Genomic DNA, 22,198 nt, shown 5'->3' on the forward strand with positions numbered 1-22,198 from the left:
TTTTAGCACTTCCCAATTTATCTCTACAAGCTTGCTCATGTGATATCAATACCTCTTTCAGGTCAGTTCGTTTTTCCTCTGGAAGGTAACTCAACAATTTATCCCAATTTTTAAGAACATCCTCGTTTTCCAATTTAATTTGAGGTATGTCAAATTCACAGTCATCTGGATTTGGTTCATCACTTTGAGGTAGAATCATTAAAACCTCCTCCTTTTTCTTTCCTACCCTTTCAAAGTACCTTTTAAGCATATTCACATGACACACGCGGTGAGTCTTCCTTCTATCTGGTGATTTTATCACATAATTCACCTCACTTAATTTCCTTTCAATCTGATAAGGTCCACAAAACCTTGCTTTTAAAGGCTCACCTACCACTGTAACAATACTAAAACATTATCTCCACTGGCAAAACTACGACCTTTGGATTTCTTGTCCGCTACCCGTTTCATCACATTTTGTGCAACTTTTAAATGTTGTCTAGCCAATTCACCTGCTCTATTTAATCGTTCCCTAAAATTTGACATGTAATCCAATAATGTAATTTTTGATTTCTCACTCACCAATTTTTCCTTAATCAATTTAAGTGGTCCTCTTACCTCATGATCAAAAATTAGTTTAAAAGGACTGGATTAGGTTGACTCATTTGATGCATCCCTAATTGCAAACAGTACGAATGGAATTCCTTTATCCCAATTCTCTGGGTAATCTTGACAATAAGTCCTCAACATTGTCTTTAATGTCTGATGCCACCTTTCTAACGCTCCCCGCGATTCTGGATGGTACGCAGTTGATTTAAGTTGTTTTATTCCTAAACTATCCATAATTTCTTTGAATAACCTTGAGGTATAATCTGATCCTTGATCCGATTGTATTTCTGTGGGGAGTCCATATCTAGTAAAGAGTTTAAGTAACACCTCCACAGTCTTTTTAGCTGTAATATTACATACTGGAATGGCCTCTGGAAACCTAGTAGACACATCCATTATAGTCAAAAGATATTGATTCCAACTTTTCGTTTTAGGAAGCGGTCCTACGCAATCAATTAGGATCCTTGTAAAAGGTTCCTCAAATGCTGGAATGGGTATTAAGGGCACTGGTTTTATCACTGCTTAAGGTTTCCCTATCACTTGACATGTGTGACATGATTGACAAAATTTAACTCCATCTTTGTGTAGTCCAGGCCAATAAAAATGTTTCTGGATTTTAGCTTGAGTTTTCCTGATTCCTAAATGACCTCCCACTGGTACCTCATGTACAACTCGCAACAGCTCCTTTCTATACCCTACCGGCAATACTACTTGATGAACTACTGCCCACTTTTCATCCGCCTGCATCTGTAAATGTCTCCATTTTCTCATCATGACATCACTTTTACGGTAATAATACTCTGGGTGTACACTCAGATTCCTCTTCTGTGTATGCTTGCTGATACATCCGTTTTATTTCTACATCTTTCTGTTGTAACTCCGCCAATTTTCCTGAACGAAAAGTATCCGCCTCATCCTCCACCTGTTCTTGTTCTTTTTCAACCATCTGATCAAAAATCGTTTCTAATAATTGCACTTCAACTTCATCTTCACTCTTTGATTTCTCCTCTTGTCTTAACCTGTGACTTTGCGACCTTGTTACTACACAATCCAGAAAAATCCCAGGATATTCGTCCTTCAACACTTCAGTTGTCTGATTTTCCACTGGCTTATCAACCACAGTAGGCATCACTCCCACCTGCGATCCAGCTATATCATTACCCAAGATAAACTGTATTCCTGAACAAGATAGTTTCTCTATTACTCCTACTACCACTTCACCACTCTTCACTGGACTTTCCGACCTTACCTTATACAACGAAACACTACTCCTCTCACCCTGAATTCCACATATTACCACCTTTTCTGGAAACATTCTTCCCAAACTACGTAACTCCTCATCTCTTACTATTAAAGATTGACTAGCTCCCGTATCTCTTAAAATTGTGACTTCTTTACCTACTCCTCCTGATACACATGAGTAAACTTTACCCACACAAGTAAATTCTTCAAAGAGATCTGGCACCTTCTTATCAATCACCTCTTGATCAAGCTGTACAATCTTTTGGATCTCCTTCGCTTCACTTGGGCTTTCCTTAACCACTTTAACAAACCCCACTGTCTTGTCCTGTTTTACCACATCAGCCTTCCCAGTGCTTTTCTTCAACCACCAACACTGTGACTTTACACGGCCTAGTTTATTACAGTGAAAACATTTGAAACTTTTCATTTCTGTTCCACCCTCCTGGATTTCTTTTTTAGTCTGAGGTACACTCTCCTTATTATCTCCCATCAGATCACCTTTACCTTTACCACTTGAATATTTCTCATGTCACCAGTTTCTATCCCTCACAGGCTGAAACTGATGTCGGAAACTAAGCTTTGATTTATGAACTAATTCATAATCATCTGCCATTTCTGCTGCTACCCTCGCAGTTTTAACCCTCTGCTCTTCCACATGAGTTCTCACTACATCAGGAATTGAATTTTTAAACTCCTCCAAAAGTATAATTTCTCTGGGAGCTTCATACGTTTGGTCTATTTTCAAAGCCCTTATCCACCTATCAAAATTATTCTGTTTAATCCTTTAAAACTCCATGTATGTTTGACCAAATTCTTTCCTTAAATTTCTAAACCTTTGTCTGATGGCTTCAGGCACTAGTTCATATGCACATAAGATGGATTTTCTTCACCTCCTCATATGTCTCAGGTACCTCCTCCAGTAGTGATGCAAACACTTCACTAGCCCTACCTATCAGCTTTGTTTGAATCAGGAAAACCCACATGTCCTGTGGCCATTTCATTTGACCTTCTCAAATAAAATGAAAAAGGCTTCCACCTCCTTCTCGTCAAACCTTGGCAATGCTTGAACATATTTAAATAGATCCCCACCAAGCCTTCAACTATGATGCTCTTTCTCACTATCCTCCAACTGTACGTTTCCCTTTAGGTCTGTCAATTTTAACTGACTGTTATGTTTAAGAGCCATTTTCTGAAGTTCAAACTCTCTCTCTTTTTCCTTTTCCTCTCTATCTCTTTCTTTATTTATTTCTTCTCTTTTTCCCTGATCTGCATCTCCCTTTCTCTTTCTTTTTCTCTCATTGCATATTCAAGCTGCTTTAATTCTTTTTCATGTTCAAGTTGCTTCATCTGCAACTGGATCTTTGCCATTTCTAATGAGTCAGACTGTATCTCAGGCAACTTTAAATGCTTAGCCACCGTCATAATTACCTCATCTTTTCGCATTTTGTCAGGTAATGTTAACTGCAATGTTTTTGCCAAATATAACAATCTGCTTTTAGTCTCTGTCCGTAAGGTACTGCGTGTGACCGTCTCCACCCCCAAAAACTCCAGAGCCTCTGAAAGAGCCATTGTCCACAACACACTCCCCACTTAAACTAAAATACCACACCTGAAAAGCAACCACAATATGTTCACCCCTCACTGTCTTTAAGTTCACTACGCCAATCCAATAGATAGACTTTTATCCTGGAAGAGCCCCCAATTTGTTATGGGCCAGGGTTTAGAGAACCCCAAAGTGTAGCATGGAGTTCACCTGACCCACAACTTTTAATAGATTGTGGTATGGGGGAGCACATGGCCCACTCTACAGGTGTGGTACAGCAGAAATGGAAAAGTATTTTTTAAAGCCAAACAATGTTTATTCTATGAACTCAAGTGAACCTTTTTAAAACATACAGTGAACATCTTAGCAACCATCAATTCAAATACAACCCCCAAAGAATACAACACTAAGTAATCCTTAATAACTTCCCAAACAACATCCAGAAAACAAAAGAAACACCTTTAACAGAAGCACATTATGTTTACATACACTACTGAGAACATTTATAATTCTGAATTCACCAAATTATCAAGAGATAGTCTTTTCATGGCAGAGAGATCAACAGTACACCTGCTCTGTCTGGCTTCAGCTCCAACACTGAAAACAAAACTAAAACACACCCTGCAGCAAACAGCCTAAAACGAAAGTAAAAAGCTGACAGGCAGCCCAGCTCCATCCACACTCTGACATCACTGCAGTAGTAAACACCCATTTCTTAAAGGTATTCTCACATGACAGTAGCATAATGGTCAGCTTAGTTGCTTCATAGCTCCAGGGTCCGAGATTTGATTCCCAGCTTGGGTCACTTTCTGTGTGGATTCTGCACATTCTCAGGATACGTTGGCCAGGATAAATTGCCCTTTGTGTCCAAAAAGGTTAGGTGGGTTACTGGTTATGGGAATAGGGTGGAGGCATGGGTTTAAGTGGGGTGCTCTTTTCAAGGGCCGGTGCAGACTCGATGGGCCGAATGGCCTCCTTCTGCACTGCAAATTCTATGATTCTATGGTCCTATACCAGCAGCAAGTTCATCTAATGGTACCCCTTTTTGTTTGTGTAGAGCGGCCACAGGGGCTTGTAGGGGAACATGCAATGCATCGATCACCCCCTGGACCCAGGGCATGTTTGCAATGGCAATGAACCCCGCTGACCAGAAATCCCATTCGTCCACATTCAAATGGATGTATTGAGCCGACTGGGCGTATAGGGCCTCCGTGACAGTGCGCATGCACCAGTGCCCTGAGCTCTGTGAGTTTCTGGGCAGGTCCCCACTCGGCACCTGGCAGAGCCCTGTGGCATCGATGTTCAGTGCGACCATCACCTTGATGGCTACCGGGAGCGGGGTGTCCATACCCATGTGGTGCCAGCTGTGCCACGATCTGGTAGATATCTTGCACTGTCTCTCTGCTCAGCCAGAGTATTCGATGGTACGCCCGGTCCGGCAGGTCCTCGAATGACAGGTGCTGGGGGTACACACAAGGCCTCATGCGGCGCCTCCCTGGCACCTCCTCCTCCTCGGCCTGTAGTGCAGCCGGCTCACGATACTGGGTGGCTCCTCCTGTTCCTCTGTGGCAAGCTCCGCTGCTGCAGCTTCCTCCTCCTCGAGCAGCACCAGCTCTTACAGCCGCAGGGCATCCCCCAGGGCTAAGGCAACTAGCAGAAAGGCCATCATTGCTGGTTGAATTTCAATATCCATTGTCTGCAGGGGGTGAAAGGCTGACATGTTAGCATGATGCATACTTCCATGCCCAATCAGATCCACCGGGTGACATGGTGGCCCCGGTTGGTACTGTGGGCTCTGCCTCTGCATGCCCCCCATCTCTGCACCCCTGGCCCCGTTAGTGCCTGGCACCATGGGGGCCTCTTGCCCTGATGCCGTCCCTACCAGTGGTATAATGGTACTGTCGGCTGGCGCTACCCTTGCCAACGCGATGCTCCGCAGCCCCCCATCCAGTGCCCCTGTAGGGGCTATAAAGGGGTGCCTTTGAGTGGGCATGTGATGCCCACTGGCGGGTGGCGGCCAATTGGGTGGTGGAGGGTTTGGTGGATGGTGGGGTACGGGGTTGGAGCTGGGGTGGGGAGGGATGGAGGCACCCATACGGCTAATTTCACTCTCCAGAACCAGGGACCAAGGTGGGTGGTCAGTGGGGTGCGCAGTAAGATGGCTGTCTTGCAGGCCACAGCAATGGCGGTCCATGCCTGGACACTCCGTCCCATGGAGGGTCATCCCCGACCACTCGGCCCGTTTCCCCCATCACCCCACCCTGGCCCTGGTAGGGCCCCCCACCCATGCCAGGCTGGCCAGTGTCCGACACGGCAGGCCACAGTTCGCACCTATAAGAACATAGGACCATAAGACGTAGGAGCAGAATTAGGCCACTCGGCCTATCGAGTCTGCTCCGCCATTCGATCATGGCTGATATTTTCTCATCCCCATTCTCCTGCCTTCTCCCCATAACCCCTGATCCCCTTATTGATCAAGAACCTATCTATCTCTGTCTTCAAGACACTCAGTGATTTGGCCTCCACAGCCTTCTGCGGCAAAGAGTTCCACAGATTCACCAGTCTCTGGCTGAAGAAATTCCTCCTCATCTCTGTTTCAAAGGATCGTCCCTTTAGTCTGAGATTGTCCCCTCTGGTTCTAGTTTTTCCTACAAGTGGAAACATCCTTTCCAAATCCACATTCTCCAGGCCTCCCAGTATCTTGTACGTTTCAATAAGATCCCCCCTGATCCTTCTAAACTCCAACGAGTACAGACCCAGAGTCCTCAACCGTTCCTCATACGACAAGCTCTTCATTCCAGGGATCATTCTTCTGAACCTCCTCTGGACCCTTTCCAAGACCAGCACATCCTTCGTTAGATACGGGGCCCAAAACTGCTCACAATACTCCAAATGGCGTCTGACCAGAGCCTTATACAGCCTCAGAAGTACATCCCTGGTCTTGTATTCTAGCCCTCGTGACATGAATGCTAACATTGCATTTGCCTTCCTGCCGGCTGAGCCTGCACATGAACCTTAAGAGAATCTTGGACAAGGACTCCCAAGTCCCTTGGTCTTCTGGGCTAAGGCAACTAGCAGAAAGGCCATCATTGCTGGTTGAATTTCAATATCCATTGTCTGCAGGGGGTGAAAGGCTGACATGTTAGCATGATGCATACTTCCATGCCCAATCAGATCCACCGGGTGACATGGTGGCCCCGGTTGGTACTGTGGGCTCTGCCTCTGCATGCCCCCCATCTCTGCACCCCTGGCCCCGTTAGTGCCTGGCACCATGGGGGCCTCTTGCCCTGATGCCGTCCCTACCAGTGGTATAATGGTACTGTCGGCTGGCGCTACCCTTGCCAACGCGATGCTCCGCAGCCCCCCATCCAGTGCCCCTGTAGGGGCTATAAAGGGCTCTAAATGAGCATTTCCCCATTTAGAAAATAGTCTGTACCTCCATTCTTCCTTCCAAAGTGCATTACCTCTCCGCATTGTATTCCATCTGCCACTTCTTTGCCCACTCTCCTAGCCTGTCCAAGTGATTCTGCAGCCCCCCTGTTTCCTCAATACTACCTGTCCCTCTACATGTGTATCCTACCTCCACACTCTCCCTCATCAGGCACGATGCTGGTTTCATGATTTTTAAAAGCACAAGTGAACTGCGCCGTCAGGAAGTTGGCCCATTGGAGGCGGAGAATCGCTGAGGCCCTGGAGAATACTGGGTTGGGCCCGCTAATGGGCCCCACAAACGGTGTTTATTGTACATGCGTTCCAGAATGCATTGGTGCCACTGTCGAGTCGACGGAGAATTGCGATTTGGCGTCAAATCAGCGCCTGCTGTGATTTTGGCTTTGGAAACGATTCTCCGCCCAATCGCCTGTCCCGATTCCGGCATTGGCTGACAGTAATCCCGCCCTGTATCTTTTCAAGAGCAATTAGAATTAGCACTGGGGCAAAGGGAATCAAAGGATATGGGGAGAATATGAGATTAGGCTATCGAGCTTGATGATCAGCCATGATCATAATGAATGGCAGAATAGGCTCGAAGAGCCGAATGGCCTCCTCCTGCTCCTATTTTCTATGTTTCTATGCTTCTAGCAACTGCCCTGATGAGTGCAAGAAAAAAAGCTTTGGCAGCATGTCTTTTATTCAGCAATACTCAAGCTTCCTACTTTCAAATGATTATTTGCAACTACTTTATTATTCTTGCACTTCTCTGTAAATTCCTTAAAAATTTGCTCTTATATATTTCCCACTATAATATAGAATACAGCAAATTGTGTGACTGAACTTCTGTTGTTTCTTAGCTCCAACCTTGATCCCTGTCATGTTCTCCTTAATCAATTGCTACCCCCCACCTTTCTTTCTATCCCAAATTTCCTGAACATCTTGTATCAGGTCCTGCCATGTTTTGATTTAGGTCTCTACTAATGGGTGGTGTCAAAGATTCTACAGCAGAGCACTTGGAAAACAGTGGCAGGATGAGACTCATCAGCATGGATTTATGAAAGGGAAATCATGTTTGACAAATCTACTGGAATTCTTCAACTGGTAGAGTTGATGAGGGGGAGCCAGTGGATGTGGTTTATTTGAACTTTCAGACGGCTTTCGACAAAGTCCCACATAAAAAGTTAGCGTGTAAAATTAAAGCGCACGGGATTGGGGGTGTGTATTGAGATGGATAGAAAACTGGTTGGCAGATAGGAAACAAATAGTAGGAATAAAAGGGTCTTTTTCCAAATGGTAGCCAGTGACTAGTGGGGTACCGCAGAGATCGGTACTAGGACCCCAGCTATTCACAATATACATTAATGATTTAGGTGAGGGAACAAAATGTAATCTCTCCACATTTGCAGATGACACCAAGTTGGGTGAGAGGGTGAGCTGTGAGGATGTAGAGACCCTTCAGTGTGATTTGGACAAGTTGAGTGAGTGGGCAAATGAATGGTAGATGTAGTATAATTTGGATAAATGTCAGGGGCGAGATTCTCTGACCCGCCGCCGGGTCGGAGAATCGCCGGGGGCTGGCGTGAATCCATTTCTGAGAGGAAGGGCTGGATTCTCCAATTTTGAGGCTATGTCCGGAGCATGTGTCTAGTATTGCAACCAAAAAGTCAGCGCCGCCCCCGCACCGATGCTCGGCCCAGTGAGGGGCCAGCAGCCGCACCACGCAAACCCTCCCAGCTTTACCTACAGATACGGACAGAAAATTGCCAGGTCTGTGGGCGCGCATGTGCACGGTGGCGACCTGCAGTGGTCACGCCACACAACATGGCGCTGGCCATGCGTGGATCCAGCCTGCCAGATAGTGCCCCCCTGTAACCTTCCTCGCCATACCCAGACCACCCCCCGTCAGTACCCCCAGCCCCCACCAAAGCCCCCTCCCCCCCCGGCCAGTGGAACGTCGCCCCCCCTCCCCAGCCGATTGTGACGGTGCTGGATACAGTCCGCAGACACCACACGAGTGTTATGGGCCAGGGTTTAGAGGACCCCAAAGTGTATCATGGAGTTCACCTGACCCACAACTTTTACTAGATTGTGGTATGGGGAGCACACGGCCCACTGTACAGGTGTGGTACAGCAGAAATGGAAAGGTATTTTTAAAAGCAAAACAATGTTTACTCTATGAACTCAAGTTAACCTTTTTAACATATAGTGAACATCTCAGCAACCATCAATTCAAATACAACTCCCAAAGATTACAACACTAAGTAATCCTTAATAACTTTCCAAACAACATCCAGAAGACAGAAGAAGCACCTTTTAACAGAAGCACATTAGGTTTACATTCACTACTGAGAATATAATATTATAATTCTGAATTCACCAAATGATCACGAGATAGTCTTTTCATGGCAGAGAGATCAACAGTACACCTGCTCTGTCTGGCTTCAGCTCCAACACTGAAAACAAAACTAAAACACACCCTGCAGCAAACAGCCTAAAACAAAAGTAAAAAGCTGACAGACAGCCCAGCTCCACCCACTCTCTGACATCACTGCAGTAATAAACACCCATTTCTTAAAGGTACTCTCACATGGCACAAGGTTGACGAAACCTCAGACCACAAGTGATCCACGCCATCGGGAAGTCGGCCCATCCTGAGGCTTTCCCAACGGCATGCGGTGTACTCACTAGTGATACCGTTTTGGAGGGGGCGGAGCATCTGAAAAACGGCGCCGCCCTGATTTCGGAATCAAAAGGGATTCTCCAGCCAATTGCCAAATGCGATTTCAGCGTCAGCAATCAGAGAATCCAGCCCAGAGTGTTGGCGCCAATGTAGAATTCGTGGACTACTTTGACAGAAAAACCGGTGCCGCAACTGGACATTTCGCTGCCGTTGAGAAGCTACCACCGGTGCCGGGTAGAACACAATCGATGCCACTGAAAAACGGTGCAGGATTTGCTGGGTCTGTGACTGACATTCAGGATGCTGACAAGCTGCAGCTGCACATACACATTACAATCCCCACACACACTCATCGCAGCCAGCACTGGTTGTGCTGGAGCGCACCCATACAGCTTCACAGTAACTTCATTGCAGTGTTAATGTAAGCCTACTTGTGACAATAATGAGGATTATTATAGGGCCAATGGGCACCCAGGAGGGGGTGCCCTGGGGCCACCTATGTGACCCATGGCACTGTTCAAAGTGGGCTGTTGGCGGTATGCCCAACTGCATGGCTGCCTTGCCTGGCTGCAGCAATGGTGTTCCAGCCCACCACCTGGCCCCCCCCCCCCCCATTACTCCCCCTTGACCCTGGCAGAAGCCCCTTGCCAGTGGCCCAGGGGTTATCAAACTATGCAATGTTGGACACCTTCCGATCGCCCTCTCTCTCTCAGCAGCTGCACACCGTTTTCACGATTTTTAAAAGCTCAAGTGAAACACTATCAGGAACTTGACCCAACGGAGGTGGAAGCCCCGGAGAACACCTGGTCAGGCCCACTAACTATATGCAAACGGTGTCTACTGCACATGCATGGCGATTTGGCGTCAAATCGACACATGCTGCGATTTTGGCATTGAAACCGATTCTCTGCACAATGCCTTTCCCAATTTTGGTGTTGGCTACGGAGAATCCCGCCATGTATGTTTTCAAGAAGCAGTTCGATATAGCATCTGAGGGCAAAGGGATCAAAGGGTTAACGGGGAAAGTCGGATTAGATTATTAAATTATCATAGAATCATGGAATTTACAGTGCAAAAGGAGGCCATTTGGCCCATCGAGTCTGCAGTGGCCCTTGCAAAGAGGCTCTCGCCTCTACACTATCCCCATTATCTCCGTAAACCAGTAACCCCACCTAACCTTTTTGGACACTTAGGGAAATTTATCATGGCCAATCCATCAAACCTGCACATCTTTGGACAGTGGGAGGAAACCAGAGCACCCGGAGGAAACCCATGCAGACACGGGGAGAACCGTTCCGCAGTACTCACTCTCACTCAAGCCAGGAGGAAGGCAGCTAGAAGACCAGCTCCCAGATTCTCGGAGGGACCCTCACTCGATTACCTAATGCCATGGAGGAGTTTCGGGCCACAATCCACCTGCCTGTTGGTAGGAAGCACCCAACAAGGTTCCCAATATCACCTGTTACATGGTGGCAGCACTGCTCAATGTCAACCGCATGACCAAGAAAACAGTTGTTCAATGCAGAAAAAAGATGGTGACCTCTTACGATCTGCAAGGGTACATGGCCCCTCTCTGCTTGGCATTAGATCCTTCCCTAAATGTCATCTTGAAATCCTCATTGTATCATCTTGCAGGTTCCCAGCACCCAACCTCCCAACACCATCCTCAAACCTTGCGGCACACCTCATCAGAATCCCTTCCTGCTTAGACGCGGTACCCACACATTCTAGGTATCCTCAAAGTCCAACCCGCCATACATCCGACTAATAATACCTTTGAGTCCCTGCAGGAGAAGACAGCTCATAACTGCCGAAGGAGGGAGAAAATGGGTGGTGGGATGTCTGGTTGAAGGATCCTGATATCTTTCAGGGAGAGGACCATGGAACTCGCAGAGGAATACCAGGAGCGGGCCAGCACAAAGAGCGAGGTTGTCCTGCGACACAAAAGTGAGAGCCATTTCTTCCAGGTGACGAGCCTTAAGTGAGATATTTATTGTTCAATCCCAGGCCATGTTCTGAAACCATGTCCCTTGCCTTGCAGGAACATCAACAGATGAACCTCGTCCGTCCATGAGCAGAGTCCCTGTGATGACTGCGAGACTGGACTGACGATGTAGTGGGCAATTTAGGGGTTAACAGCCTGAGGGTAAAACTGCTAGCACTGAGTCGGAGGTACACGCACACAACAGTTACAATGTCCCATTCAGACTTAAACTCCTTATTGGGCACAGACACGACACCCTTGTTCAGCCAGGATGATTTACTCAGAATCCATTGTCCTCTGGGACACTCTTGTTTGGCCAGTCAATCGTCCATTACAGCAATTATGGCTCTTTTATACATTAATAGGAGGTTAGTTGCATATTCATAGCATGGCCCTGTTCTTTTGTATAATTGGGAGAGGGCAATCAAAAGTCCAGTTAGCGACAATGAGTTCACGTTTGGACAGAAGCATTTTTGTAGGACTGAGTGGAACTCAGAGAGGTAAAAGAACCTAGTTCGAACGTTAGGAGAGTGATCAGGAGAGGCCATGAAAAGACTGCCTTTGACAGACTGACAGAGACAGACCTTTGGACAGGGTTTGAAAGAGTTTCACTACCAGTGGGAATATATTCTGTAATTCAAGTATAATTTTTGCCTGTCTGTGTAAGTGAAGTTGAGAGCTGAATGTTCATTTTATGTGCTGTCGAATGGGAAATCGTGTGTTAGAGTTGAGAGATACATAGATGTAAGCTGTTCTTGTTAGGTTCTCAGTTTAAAAGTTGAAATATTATTTTTCTTTTGTTAAAATAAAGTTTTGTTTGTAAAGATTTCCAAGCCCTATTTCTCCACAATCTCTCCTGGAGCAAATTGGTCTTTCCACACAGTCTTAGCAAAATGTTGCAGTTCTGGCACACTATCTTCGCCACTGTTTGGATCTGGTCTGACATCCGTAACATGTCCCACTTCCACCCCCCAGTGACCCTTGACAGCACATTGGAGGTGATCTCTGAGGAAGACAGATGAAGCACCATCCACCATCGCAGAGACAAGCAGCTCGGTAGGCCACCTTAGCAGGCAGGCTTCTGGGTCACTATCTAGTGACCAGTGCAAAGCCTCTGATGTGCATCAAGTGGAGACAGATACGTTCCAAGGATTGGGTAGTCGGAGATCTGCTAGATCCTTGGACACAGCTGTGCCCCAGCCAGGTGCCGTGCCTCTTTATATATTCACCCCTCAGCTGTTTGAGATACAAAGGCAGAACCAGGAATGCCATGAGGGGAGGTCAGTGACATCCCGGCAAGTGCAACACCAAATGGAGGAGTCCCAAAGTCTTCAGTCGCAGGAGATGTTGGCAGTGTTGTGTGGCATCCATACCAATACTGCAATGGTGAATGGTGGCATCTGCAGTAGAACGCCTCAGAAAAGACATCAGAGCCATGATTTGTGAACTCGAAAGCGTGGCTCAGTCCCTGAGGATCATGGCTGAGGGGTTCGACACCATACTGCAGACGAGGGCGGGCCTTAGAACGAGCAGCGCCAGTTGACGTTGAGCTCACTCCAGCTGTTCCCCCCCCCCCACCATGTACCATGGAGTGGCCCAGGGGCCCACGAGCACCAGGAAGGAGGAGGAAACACAAGAATGCATCCCGGGACCTTCCTCCAGGAGACCCATGGAGTGACCAGGCCTTCTGAATCTCTCCTTCCCAATACCGTCGCATCGCAGGGGCAGCAGGAAGGATAGGTGACGTGACAACATCAGTGCCATCTGAAACTCAGCTGGCACATTCCAGTTCCAGGGCCTCCAGCAGATACCCATCAAAGGCATCCCAGGCAACAGGATGTGGAAGGCAGCACGCCGCCTCCACTTCTGATGTATATCCTGGAAAGACACCAGGAAGGGGTTTTAGGGTCAGAGAGTTGACACTGATAACTTTGGGTCAAAATCATTTGTCACAATTACACTTGTCGCCTAATTAAAAATCTCACTCCACACAGACAGTGACCCAGGTCCCTGGAACTGTGAGGCAACAGCGCTAACCACTGTTCCACCATGCCGCCCTCTAGTCCTCCTGGTCCTGGAAGCTGCCATTCCTTCACCTTTTCCAGCAGCCAGCGCTCACTCACATGTCTCTGTACGGTAGCGCAAGTGATTAGCACTGTGGCTTCACAGCTCCAGGGTCCCAGGTTCGATTCCATGCTGGGTCACTGTCTGTGCGGAATCTGCACGTTCTCCCCGTGTCTTCGTGGGTTTCCTCCCACAGTCCAAAGACGTGCAGGTTAGGTAGATTGGCCATGCTAAATTGCCCTTAGTGTCCAAAAAAGGTTAGGAGGGGTTATTGGGTTATGGGGATAGGGTGGATGTGAGGGCTTAAGTGGGTCGGTGCAGACTCGATGGGCCGAATGGCCTCCTTCTGCACTGTATGTTCTATGTTCTATGTCTATTGTTCTTCCAACCTCATTGCTTGGCCATCCCTGGTCAATGCCCTCGCCCCTTCAGAGCCGCCTGTGGCCTCCCATCTGGTTGTTCCTTCCCTTGATATGTACATCACAGGGCGTTCTGACAAGCTGTTTCAATGGTCACCCATCCCTCATGGGCAGAGTCAACTGGACACCTGTATATACATTGAGGGCTGTTGTTTCATCTAAGGCAAGCACGTGATGTCAGCTATAATGCACACATTCCCTGTCTATCACCTGCATCCACCCTTTAATCCTTGATATGTGAGTTTGCACCCCTCTGGGCAGCTGACCTTGTTCAGGCTTAACTCATGATGGCCAATTAGTTTGACGGGCATGTCTCTCAGGAATGTTAGAGGACACACTTACTCTCTGCAGCTGAGATAGGCAGCATGAATCGGCATCGTCCATTATCAGGTTGTGACATCCTGAGATCTCTTGCTGTCAAGCCTTTGCACTTTGGGGGTGGGATTCTCCGCAATCGGCGCGATGTCCGCCGACCGGAGCCAAAAACGGTGCGAATCAGTCCGGCATCGCGCCGTCCCAAAGGTGCGGAATTCTCCACATTTTGAGGGGCCGAGCCCTCACCTTGAGGGGCTAGGCCCGAGCCAGACTGATTTTCGCCCCTCCAGCTGCCGCGGAAATGACTTCGCCGGGCGACGCATGCACGGGAGCGTCAGTGATCGCTCACGGCATCCCCGCACATGCGCAGTGGAGGGGGTCTCTTCCGCCTCCGCCATAGTGAAGACCATGGCGAAGGCGGAAGGAAAACAATGCCCCCATGGCACAGGCCCGCCCGCGGATTGGTGGGCCCCGATCGTCGGCCAGGCCACCGTGGGGGCACCCCCCGGGGCCAGATCCCCCCCCACGACCCCGAAGCCCGCCCGCGCCGTCTGCTCCCGCCGGTAAGAAAGGTGGTTCAATCCACGCTGGCTGGCGTGGGTTGACAGCGGCGGGACTTCGGCCCATCGTGGACCGGAGAATCGCCGGGGGTGGGCCCGCCGACCAGCATGATTTCCGCCAACCGGCGCGGCGTGATTCCCGCCCCCGTCGAATCTCTGGTGGCGGAGAATTCGGGACACGGCGGGGACAGGATTCACGCCAGCCCCTGGCGATTCTCCGACCCGGTGGGAGGTCGGAGTATCGCGCCCAAGGTTCCTGGGCAGCCACTGAATAATTTTGACATGCTTACCCCTGCCCCCCTCCCCGGCCCGACCTCCTCTTCCAGGGTTTCATCCAACCTGCCCCTTAGGCTGGCCTTCTTCAGTCTTATCAAACCCTTCCCCCAATTCATGAGCCCCCCACTCACAGTACCCCGATGCCACTAACAGCTGTAAACAAAACACTAATTTTCACTTCCTGAAGGGCAGCACGGTGGAGCAGTGGGTTAGCCCTGCTGCCTCAAGGTGCTCAGGTCCCAAGTTCGATCCTGGCTCCGGGTCACTGTCCGTGTGGAGTTTGCACATTCTCCCCGTGTTTGCGTGGGTTTCGCTCCCACAACCCAAAGATGTGCAGGGTAGGTGGATTGGCCACGCTAAATTGTCCCTTAATTGGAAAAATGAATTTGGTACTCTAAATTTATAAAATAAATAAATAAAAATAAATTTTCACTTCCTGACCACACAGTCAGAAGCCTCATTCAGGACAGTGCACAGTTAATAAAAGAGATGGGCTCCAGAATAATAATAATAATAATCACTTATTGTTGAATTTCAGTTCAATGAAGTTACTGTGAAAAGCCCCTAGTCGCCACATTCCGACGCCTGTTCGGGGAGGCCAGTTACAGGAATTGAACCTGCGCTGCTGCTTTGTTCTGCATTACAAGCCAGCTGTTTAGCCCACTGTGATAAACCAGCCACTACAGACAGGCGGAAGGCGTCAGGACAACACACAACAGCCGCGGTCCCCTCCCCTCGCTTCAACCAGCCCCCGCTACAGCTACCCAGCGGATACTGACCCCCTGGTACAAGGTGGAGATGGTTCTCAGCTCCTTCCTCCCTTTCGGAGGTCAAAGCACTTGATTCCCCCTTTTAAAAAGCAGCAGTGATTCGTGACATCACATTGGTGGGTGGGAAGATTCAAAGAGGTCTGAAGATTTGACTAATTTATGATTGATATTGAAATGCATTTAGGTTCAAATCAGATTGTCGCCCTGGGTGTGGACATGATCACATCATTCGGATTTGTGCCTGTGGCCATCGGACCCACAGAATCGCCCATTGTAAAAATTCATATTTCCATGCAGCTCCACAATCTTATTTACCACACCCTGTGTGCTAACAGTTTTTCTCTGCTCCAGGCCTACTTCACATTGCTCTGCCCATGCACCAATATAGTCCCATTATCTGAAGGATGGGTGTCAGTGTGGTAACTGTGATTTCCTGTCTGTATCTCACCTGATGAGTAATAGCTTGCAGAACGGATCCAGAGAATCATTATATCCATTCGGAATTATCTCTTCTTCTGGAGCATCCGTATCAAACCAGACCTTCCAAACCTTCTCATTCTTAGATATCTGTAACCATATCCCAACAAAAGATCAACTGAAAAAATACCAAGACATAATTACTATAAAACATATTGAATATTATAATTATTGGGCTGAATTTCCAACCTTTCTGCCTGGCCAAATGTAACACTCCCAAACTGGTGAGAAACGAACCCACCACTCCCCCATCAAGGTGGCAATATTATTTTGGCCCGATTGTTGTAAATCCAGGGGCAGGCAGGTGAGCCATTTAATGAGGAATTTGGAATCCTGTTCTGCCAATCAGACCACGGGCGACATTCTCCGACCCCCCGCCGGGGGCTGGCGTGAATCCCGTCCCTGCCGGTTGCCGAAGTCTCCGGCACCGGATATTCGGCGGGGGCGGGAATTGCGCTGCGCCGGTTGGCAGGCCCCCCCGCTCGATTCTCCGGCCCGGATGGGCCGAAGTCCCGCTGATAAATTGCCTGTACTGCCGGCATAAATTAAATCACCTACCTTACCGGCGGGACAAGGCCGCGCGGGCGGGCTCCGGGGTCTTGGGGGGGGTGCGGGCGATCTGACCCCAGAGGGTGCCCCCACGGTGGCCTGGCCCGCGATTGGGGCCCACCGATCCGCGGGCGGGCCTGTGCCGTGGGGGCACTCTTTCCCTTCCGCCTCCGCCACGGTCTCCACCATGGCGGAGGTGGAAGAGACTCCCTCCACTGCGCATGCGTGGGAAACTGTCAGCGGCCGCTGACGCTCCCGCGCATGCGCCGCCCGGAGATGTCATTTCCGCGCCAGCTGGCGGGGCAACAAAGGCTGTTTCCGCCAGCTGGCGGGGCGGAAATTCCTCCGGCGTCGGCCTAGCCCCTCAATGTTGGGGCTCGGCCCCCAAAGATGCGGAGCATTCCGCACCTTTGGGGCGGCGCGATGCCCGTCTGATTGGCGCCGTTTTGGGCGCCAGTCGGCGGACATCGCGCCGTTTCCCGAGAATTTCGCCCCACAAGTGCCATTTCAGATGGATCTGGATAGAGCAATATCATGCACAATGTGGTCAGTATGAGTCGATGGTTTGGCCTGACAGCTCTTTCCTCGTGTGAGGCTGTGACTCTTCATCTCAACCCAAAAGTCAACCCTGAGTCATTGCCCAGGAACCTATGTACATAGAACATAGAACTGTACAGCACAGTACAGGCCCTTCGGCCCACGATGTTGTGCCGAACTAAAATCAAATCAACCTACTCCCAATCATTCTAGTGCACTCCATATGCCTATCCAATAACCGCTTGAAAGTTCCTAAAGTGTCCAACTCCACTACCATAGCTGGGAGTGCGTACCACGTCCAACCACTCTCTGAGTAAAGAACCTACCTCTGATATCCCTCCTATATCTTCCACCATGAACCCTATAGTTATGCCACCTTGTAACAACTACATCCACCCGAGGAAAAAGTCACTGAACGTCCACTCTATCAATCCCTCTCATCATCTTATACACCTCAATTAAGTCACCTCTCATGCTCCTTCGCGCCAATGAGAAAAGCTCTAGCTCCCTCAACCTTTCCTCATAACACCTACCCTCCAATCCAGGCAGCATCCTGGTAAATCTCCTTTGCACCCTTTCCAATGCTTCTACATCCTTCCTATAATGAGGTGACCAGAACTGCACACAATACTCCAAATGTGGTCGAACCAAGGTCTTGTACAGTTGCAGCATAACCTCACAGCTCTTAAACTCAACTACCCTGTTAATAAATGCTAACACACCATAAGCTTTCTTCACGGCTCTATCCACTTGGGTGGCAACTTTCAGAGATCTATGGACATGAATACCGAGATCTCTCTGCTCCTCCACATTCTTCAGAACCCTGCCGTTAACCCTATAATCCGCATTCAAATTGGTCCTACCAAAATGAATCACCTCACACTTATCAGGGTTAAACTCCATCTGCCACTTTTCAGCCCAGCTCTGCATCCAATCAATGTCTCTTTGCAGCCTACAACAGCCCTCCACATTATCCACTACTCCACCAATCTTGGTGTCATCACCCAAGTCATTGATAAAAATCACAAATAGCAGAGGACCAAACACTGATCCCTGTGGTACACCGCTGGTGACTGGGCCCCAGGATGAAAATTTACCATCTACCACCACCCTCTGTCTTCTATGTGGATAGCCAGTTACTGATCCAATCGGCCAAATTTCCCTCTATGCCATGCCTCCTTACTTTCTGCATAATGCGAACATGGGGCACCTTATCAAATGCCTTACTAAAATCCATGTATACAACATCAACTGCTCTACCTTCATCTATGTACTTAGTTACCTCCTCAAAGAATACAATCAAACTTGTGAGGCAAGACTTACCCCTCACAGAGCCATACTGACTATCCTGGATTAAGCTGTATCTTTCCAAATGATCATAAATCCTATCCCTCAGGACCCTTTCCAATAATTTACCTATGACCAAAGTGAGACTAACCGGCCTATAATTCCAAGGGTTATACCTATTCCCTTTCTGAACAAGGGGACAACATTCGCCTCTCTCCAGTCTTCTGGCACTATTCCTGTAGACAGTGAGGACATAAAGATCAAAGCCAAAGGCTCTGCAATCTCATCCCTCGCCTCCCAAAGAATCCTAGGATATATCCCATCAGGCCCAGGGGACTTATCTATCCTCAGGCTTCTCAAAATTTCTAACACATCTTCCTTCCGAATATCTACCTCCTCCAGCCTACCAGCCTGTATTGCAGTACCCTCCTCAACAACATGGCCCCTCTCCTTTGTGAACACTGAACAAAAGTATTCATTTGGGGCCTCTCCTATATCTTCAAACTCCATGTACACGTTCCCACTACTGTCCTTGACCAGCCCTAACTTCACCTTGGTCATTCTTTTATTCCTCACATGTGTAAAAAGCCTTGGAGTTTTCCTTGATCCATCCAGCCAAGGACTTCTCATGCCCCCTCCTAGCTCTCCTAAGCCCTTTCTTGAGCTCCTGCCTAGCTATCTTGTATCCCTCAAGTGCCCTAACTGAACCTTGTTTTCTCATCCTTACATAAGCCCCCTCCTTCCTCTTGACAAGACATTCAAACTCTTTTGTAAACTATAGTTCCCTCACTCGACCATTATTCCCTGCCAGACAGGGACATACATATCAAGGATACGCAGTATTTGCTCCTTGAACAAGCTCCACATCTCAATTGTGCCTATCCCTGACAGTTCCTGTTTCCATCTTATGCTCCCCAATTCTTGCCTAATCGCATCGTAATTACCTTTCCCCCAGTTATAAACCTTGCCCTGCCGTATGTTCCTATCCCTCTCCATTGTTATAGTGAAAGTCACCGAATTGTGGTCACTATCTCCAAAGTGCTCTCCCACAACCAAATCTAACACTTGGCCCGGTTCATTACCCAGTACCAAATCCAATGTGGCCCCCCCCTCTTGTCAGCCTATCCACATATTGTATGAGGAAACCCTCCTGCATACACTGCATAAAAACAGCCCCATCCAAACTATTCGAATTATCGTGGTTCCAATCAATATTTGGAAAGTTAAAGTCACCCATGACAACTATCCTGTGACTACCGTAGCTATCCAAAATCTGCATTGTAATCTTTTCCTCCACATATCTGTTACTATTTGGGGGCCTATAGAAAACTCCTAACAAAGTGACCGCTCCTTTCCTATTTCTAACTTCAGCCCACACTACCTCAGTAGACAGATCCTCCTCAAACCTCTGGACAATGGTGTGGCCGGACTGTTCGATGTTGCGGTAGCTCAGGGCTGCTAGGGTTCTCTGAGGTGCTTGATTCCTACTCCGATTCAAATGAGGCAGTCTTCATAATGTAGCAGGCCTTCCGTGTTGGCCAACTCCACAAGATACTGCTCCTGGGAAATACCTACCCCATTCTTTTCAACTGTTTCTCCTTGAGCTATCACCCCTATAGTTGTGAGATATTATGCTGATTAGCTGATTTTTGACAAAATGTGAGGCATTTTAGCTCTCTAGAATCTTCTTAAATTCTTTAGCACAGCATATGGTTTAGTCTTAATCTGTGCAGTCTGCAACCACTTTCATGATTCAGCTCTGGGGCTACTGAAGACAAGTCCTTGTTATTCTCTGTACCTTCGCTACTACTTCCAGTTTAGCTCAGTTGGCTGGACAGGTGGTTCATGATGCAGAGCAAGAGCAGCAGTGTGGGCTCAATTCCCATGCAGGCTGAGGTCATTCATGAAGACCAGCTTCTCAACCTTGCCCCTCACCTGAGATGTGGTGATCCTCAGGTTAAACCACCACCAGTCAGCTCTCCCCCTCAAAGGGGAAAGCAGCCTATGGTCATCTGGGATTAAGGTTGACTTTACTACTTCCAGTGGCTGGTTTTCTCAAAGCTGTAGTAGTTCTCCTCTCATCCAAAGACATTGAATATAAGAAGAAGGATGAGTAAATGCAGCAAGCTGAAAATATTAGTTGTAACAATAACTTTGCTAATGACCTTTTTATGTTGCAAAGTAAGCTTTGGGCAGCACGGTGGCACAGTGGTGCCACTTAGTGGCAGATACCTGGTCCGATTCCGGCCTTGGGTGACTGTGTGGAGTTTGCACTTTCTCCCCTTGTCTGAGTGGGATTCCTCTCGGTGCTCCGGTTTTCTTCCACAATCCAAGGATGTGCAGGTTAAGTGGATTGACTATGTTAGGTTTCCTCTAGATGGGGTTACGGGGATAGCATGGGGGATTGGTCCTAGGTAGGGTGCTCTTTCAGAGGGTCAGTGCTGACTCGATGGGCCGAATGGCCTCCTTCTACGCTGTAGTCATTCTATGATCCGATGATTCCAATTCAAGGATTTGTTTAATTTGAACTGAAACAATTTCTGTTTGTTGTTGACCCAGATTATGATATATGATCATGAGCAAGAAATAGATACAATACCTGGTTCAATATCTCAGCAAACTGACTGAGTTTGCTCAGCTCCACCAGGTTCAACCAGGTCATATCGAGAATCCAGCGGAAAGGTTTCTGTGGACTGGCTTTAAGGTCAAGGGCTGCTCCACCTAGACAATTGGGTAAATAATTCATCTTTAGTAAAACAATTTTAAGCTTGGTCGAAAAATTACAAGCCAGGGCATCAACCCTGGTTCAATGCAAAGTGCAGGAGGGAATGCACCGGTCTACCCGAACATCGAGCATTGGGGCAGCAGTCCTCTTGAGCTGCATGGTCGATACTGGAAAAAGCTTCTCACCTCCTCAGACCCCATCAGCAGCCATTGCGACAGCTTCACGTATTTAAAAAGGAATACTAAACGACGCTGGGGAGCCACTTTAATTCCCGGGAGGCCATTACATTAGACTTCAATCTCACTAATGAGATTGAAATTAATGCAAATTTAGGTTAATGATATGCTCACCATATTTGGGCGAGATCCAGGACTCGCCCTCGAGAGCGGGCCAGTTAGATGACAAACTGATTCATGCTCGGCCTTTCTCGCTATTTAACCGATGGGCCCAGATCCACGCTGGGTGCAATGTGTTGGTTAAATCACGCCCATGTGACTACTGGAGCAGGTCAAAGCCGAGAAATCGTTGGCCAGGAACTCACTTCCTGAGGCCCCAAGACCTGTTCACCACCAATAAGACCCAAGTTCGGAGTGTGTTGGAATATTCTCCACTGGATGAGTGCATCTGCAACAACTTTCAAGGAACTCTACAGTCTGAAATCCAAGACAAAGCAGTTCACATGATCCCCCCCCCCCAACACCTCCAACATTCACTCCCTCCATCACGGATGCACTGTAGCAACTCACTAAG

At 48.2% G+C, this 22,198-nt stretch overlaps 1 protein-coding gene across 1 annotated transcript in view; it reads right to left on the reverse strand.

The window, feature by feature from the left end:
* Positions 1–22,198, reverse strand: part of LOC140411508 (dynein axonemal heavy chain 8-like) — a 2,059,122-nt gene that overhangs the window by 268,158 nt on the left and 1,768,766 nt on the right. The window contains exons 79-80 of the mRNA XM_072500594.1: positions 21,323–21,444; positions 16,322–16,440 (exon numbers count right to left, since the gene is read on the reverse strand). Of these exons, the coding sequence (XP_072356695.1) occupies positions 16,322–16,440; positions 21,323–21,444 (241 nt within the window). The remainder of the gene's footprint in view (positions 1–16,321; positions 16,441–21,322; positions 21,445–22,198) is intronic.

The sequence above is a fragment of the Scyliorhinus torazame genome, chromosome 4 (assembly GCF_047496885.1).
Source record: "Scyliorhinus torazame isolate Kashiwa2021f chromosome 4, sScyTor2.1, whole genome shotgun sequence".
NCBI classification, from domain to species: Eukaryota; Metazoa; Chordata; class Chondrichthyes; order Carcharhiniformes; family Scyliorhinidae; genus Scyliorhinus; species Scyliorhinus torazame.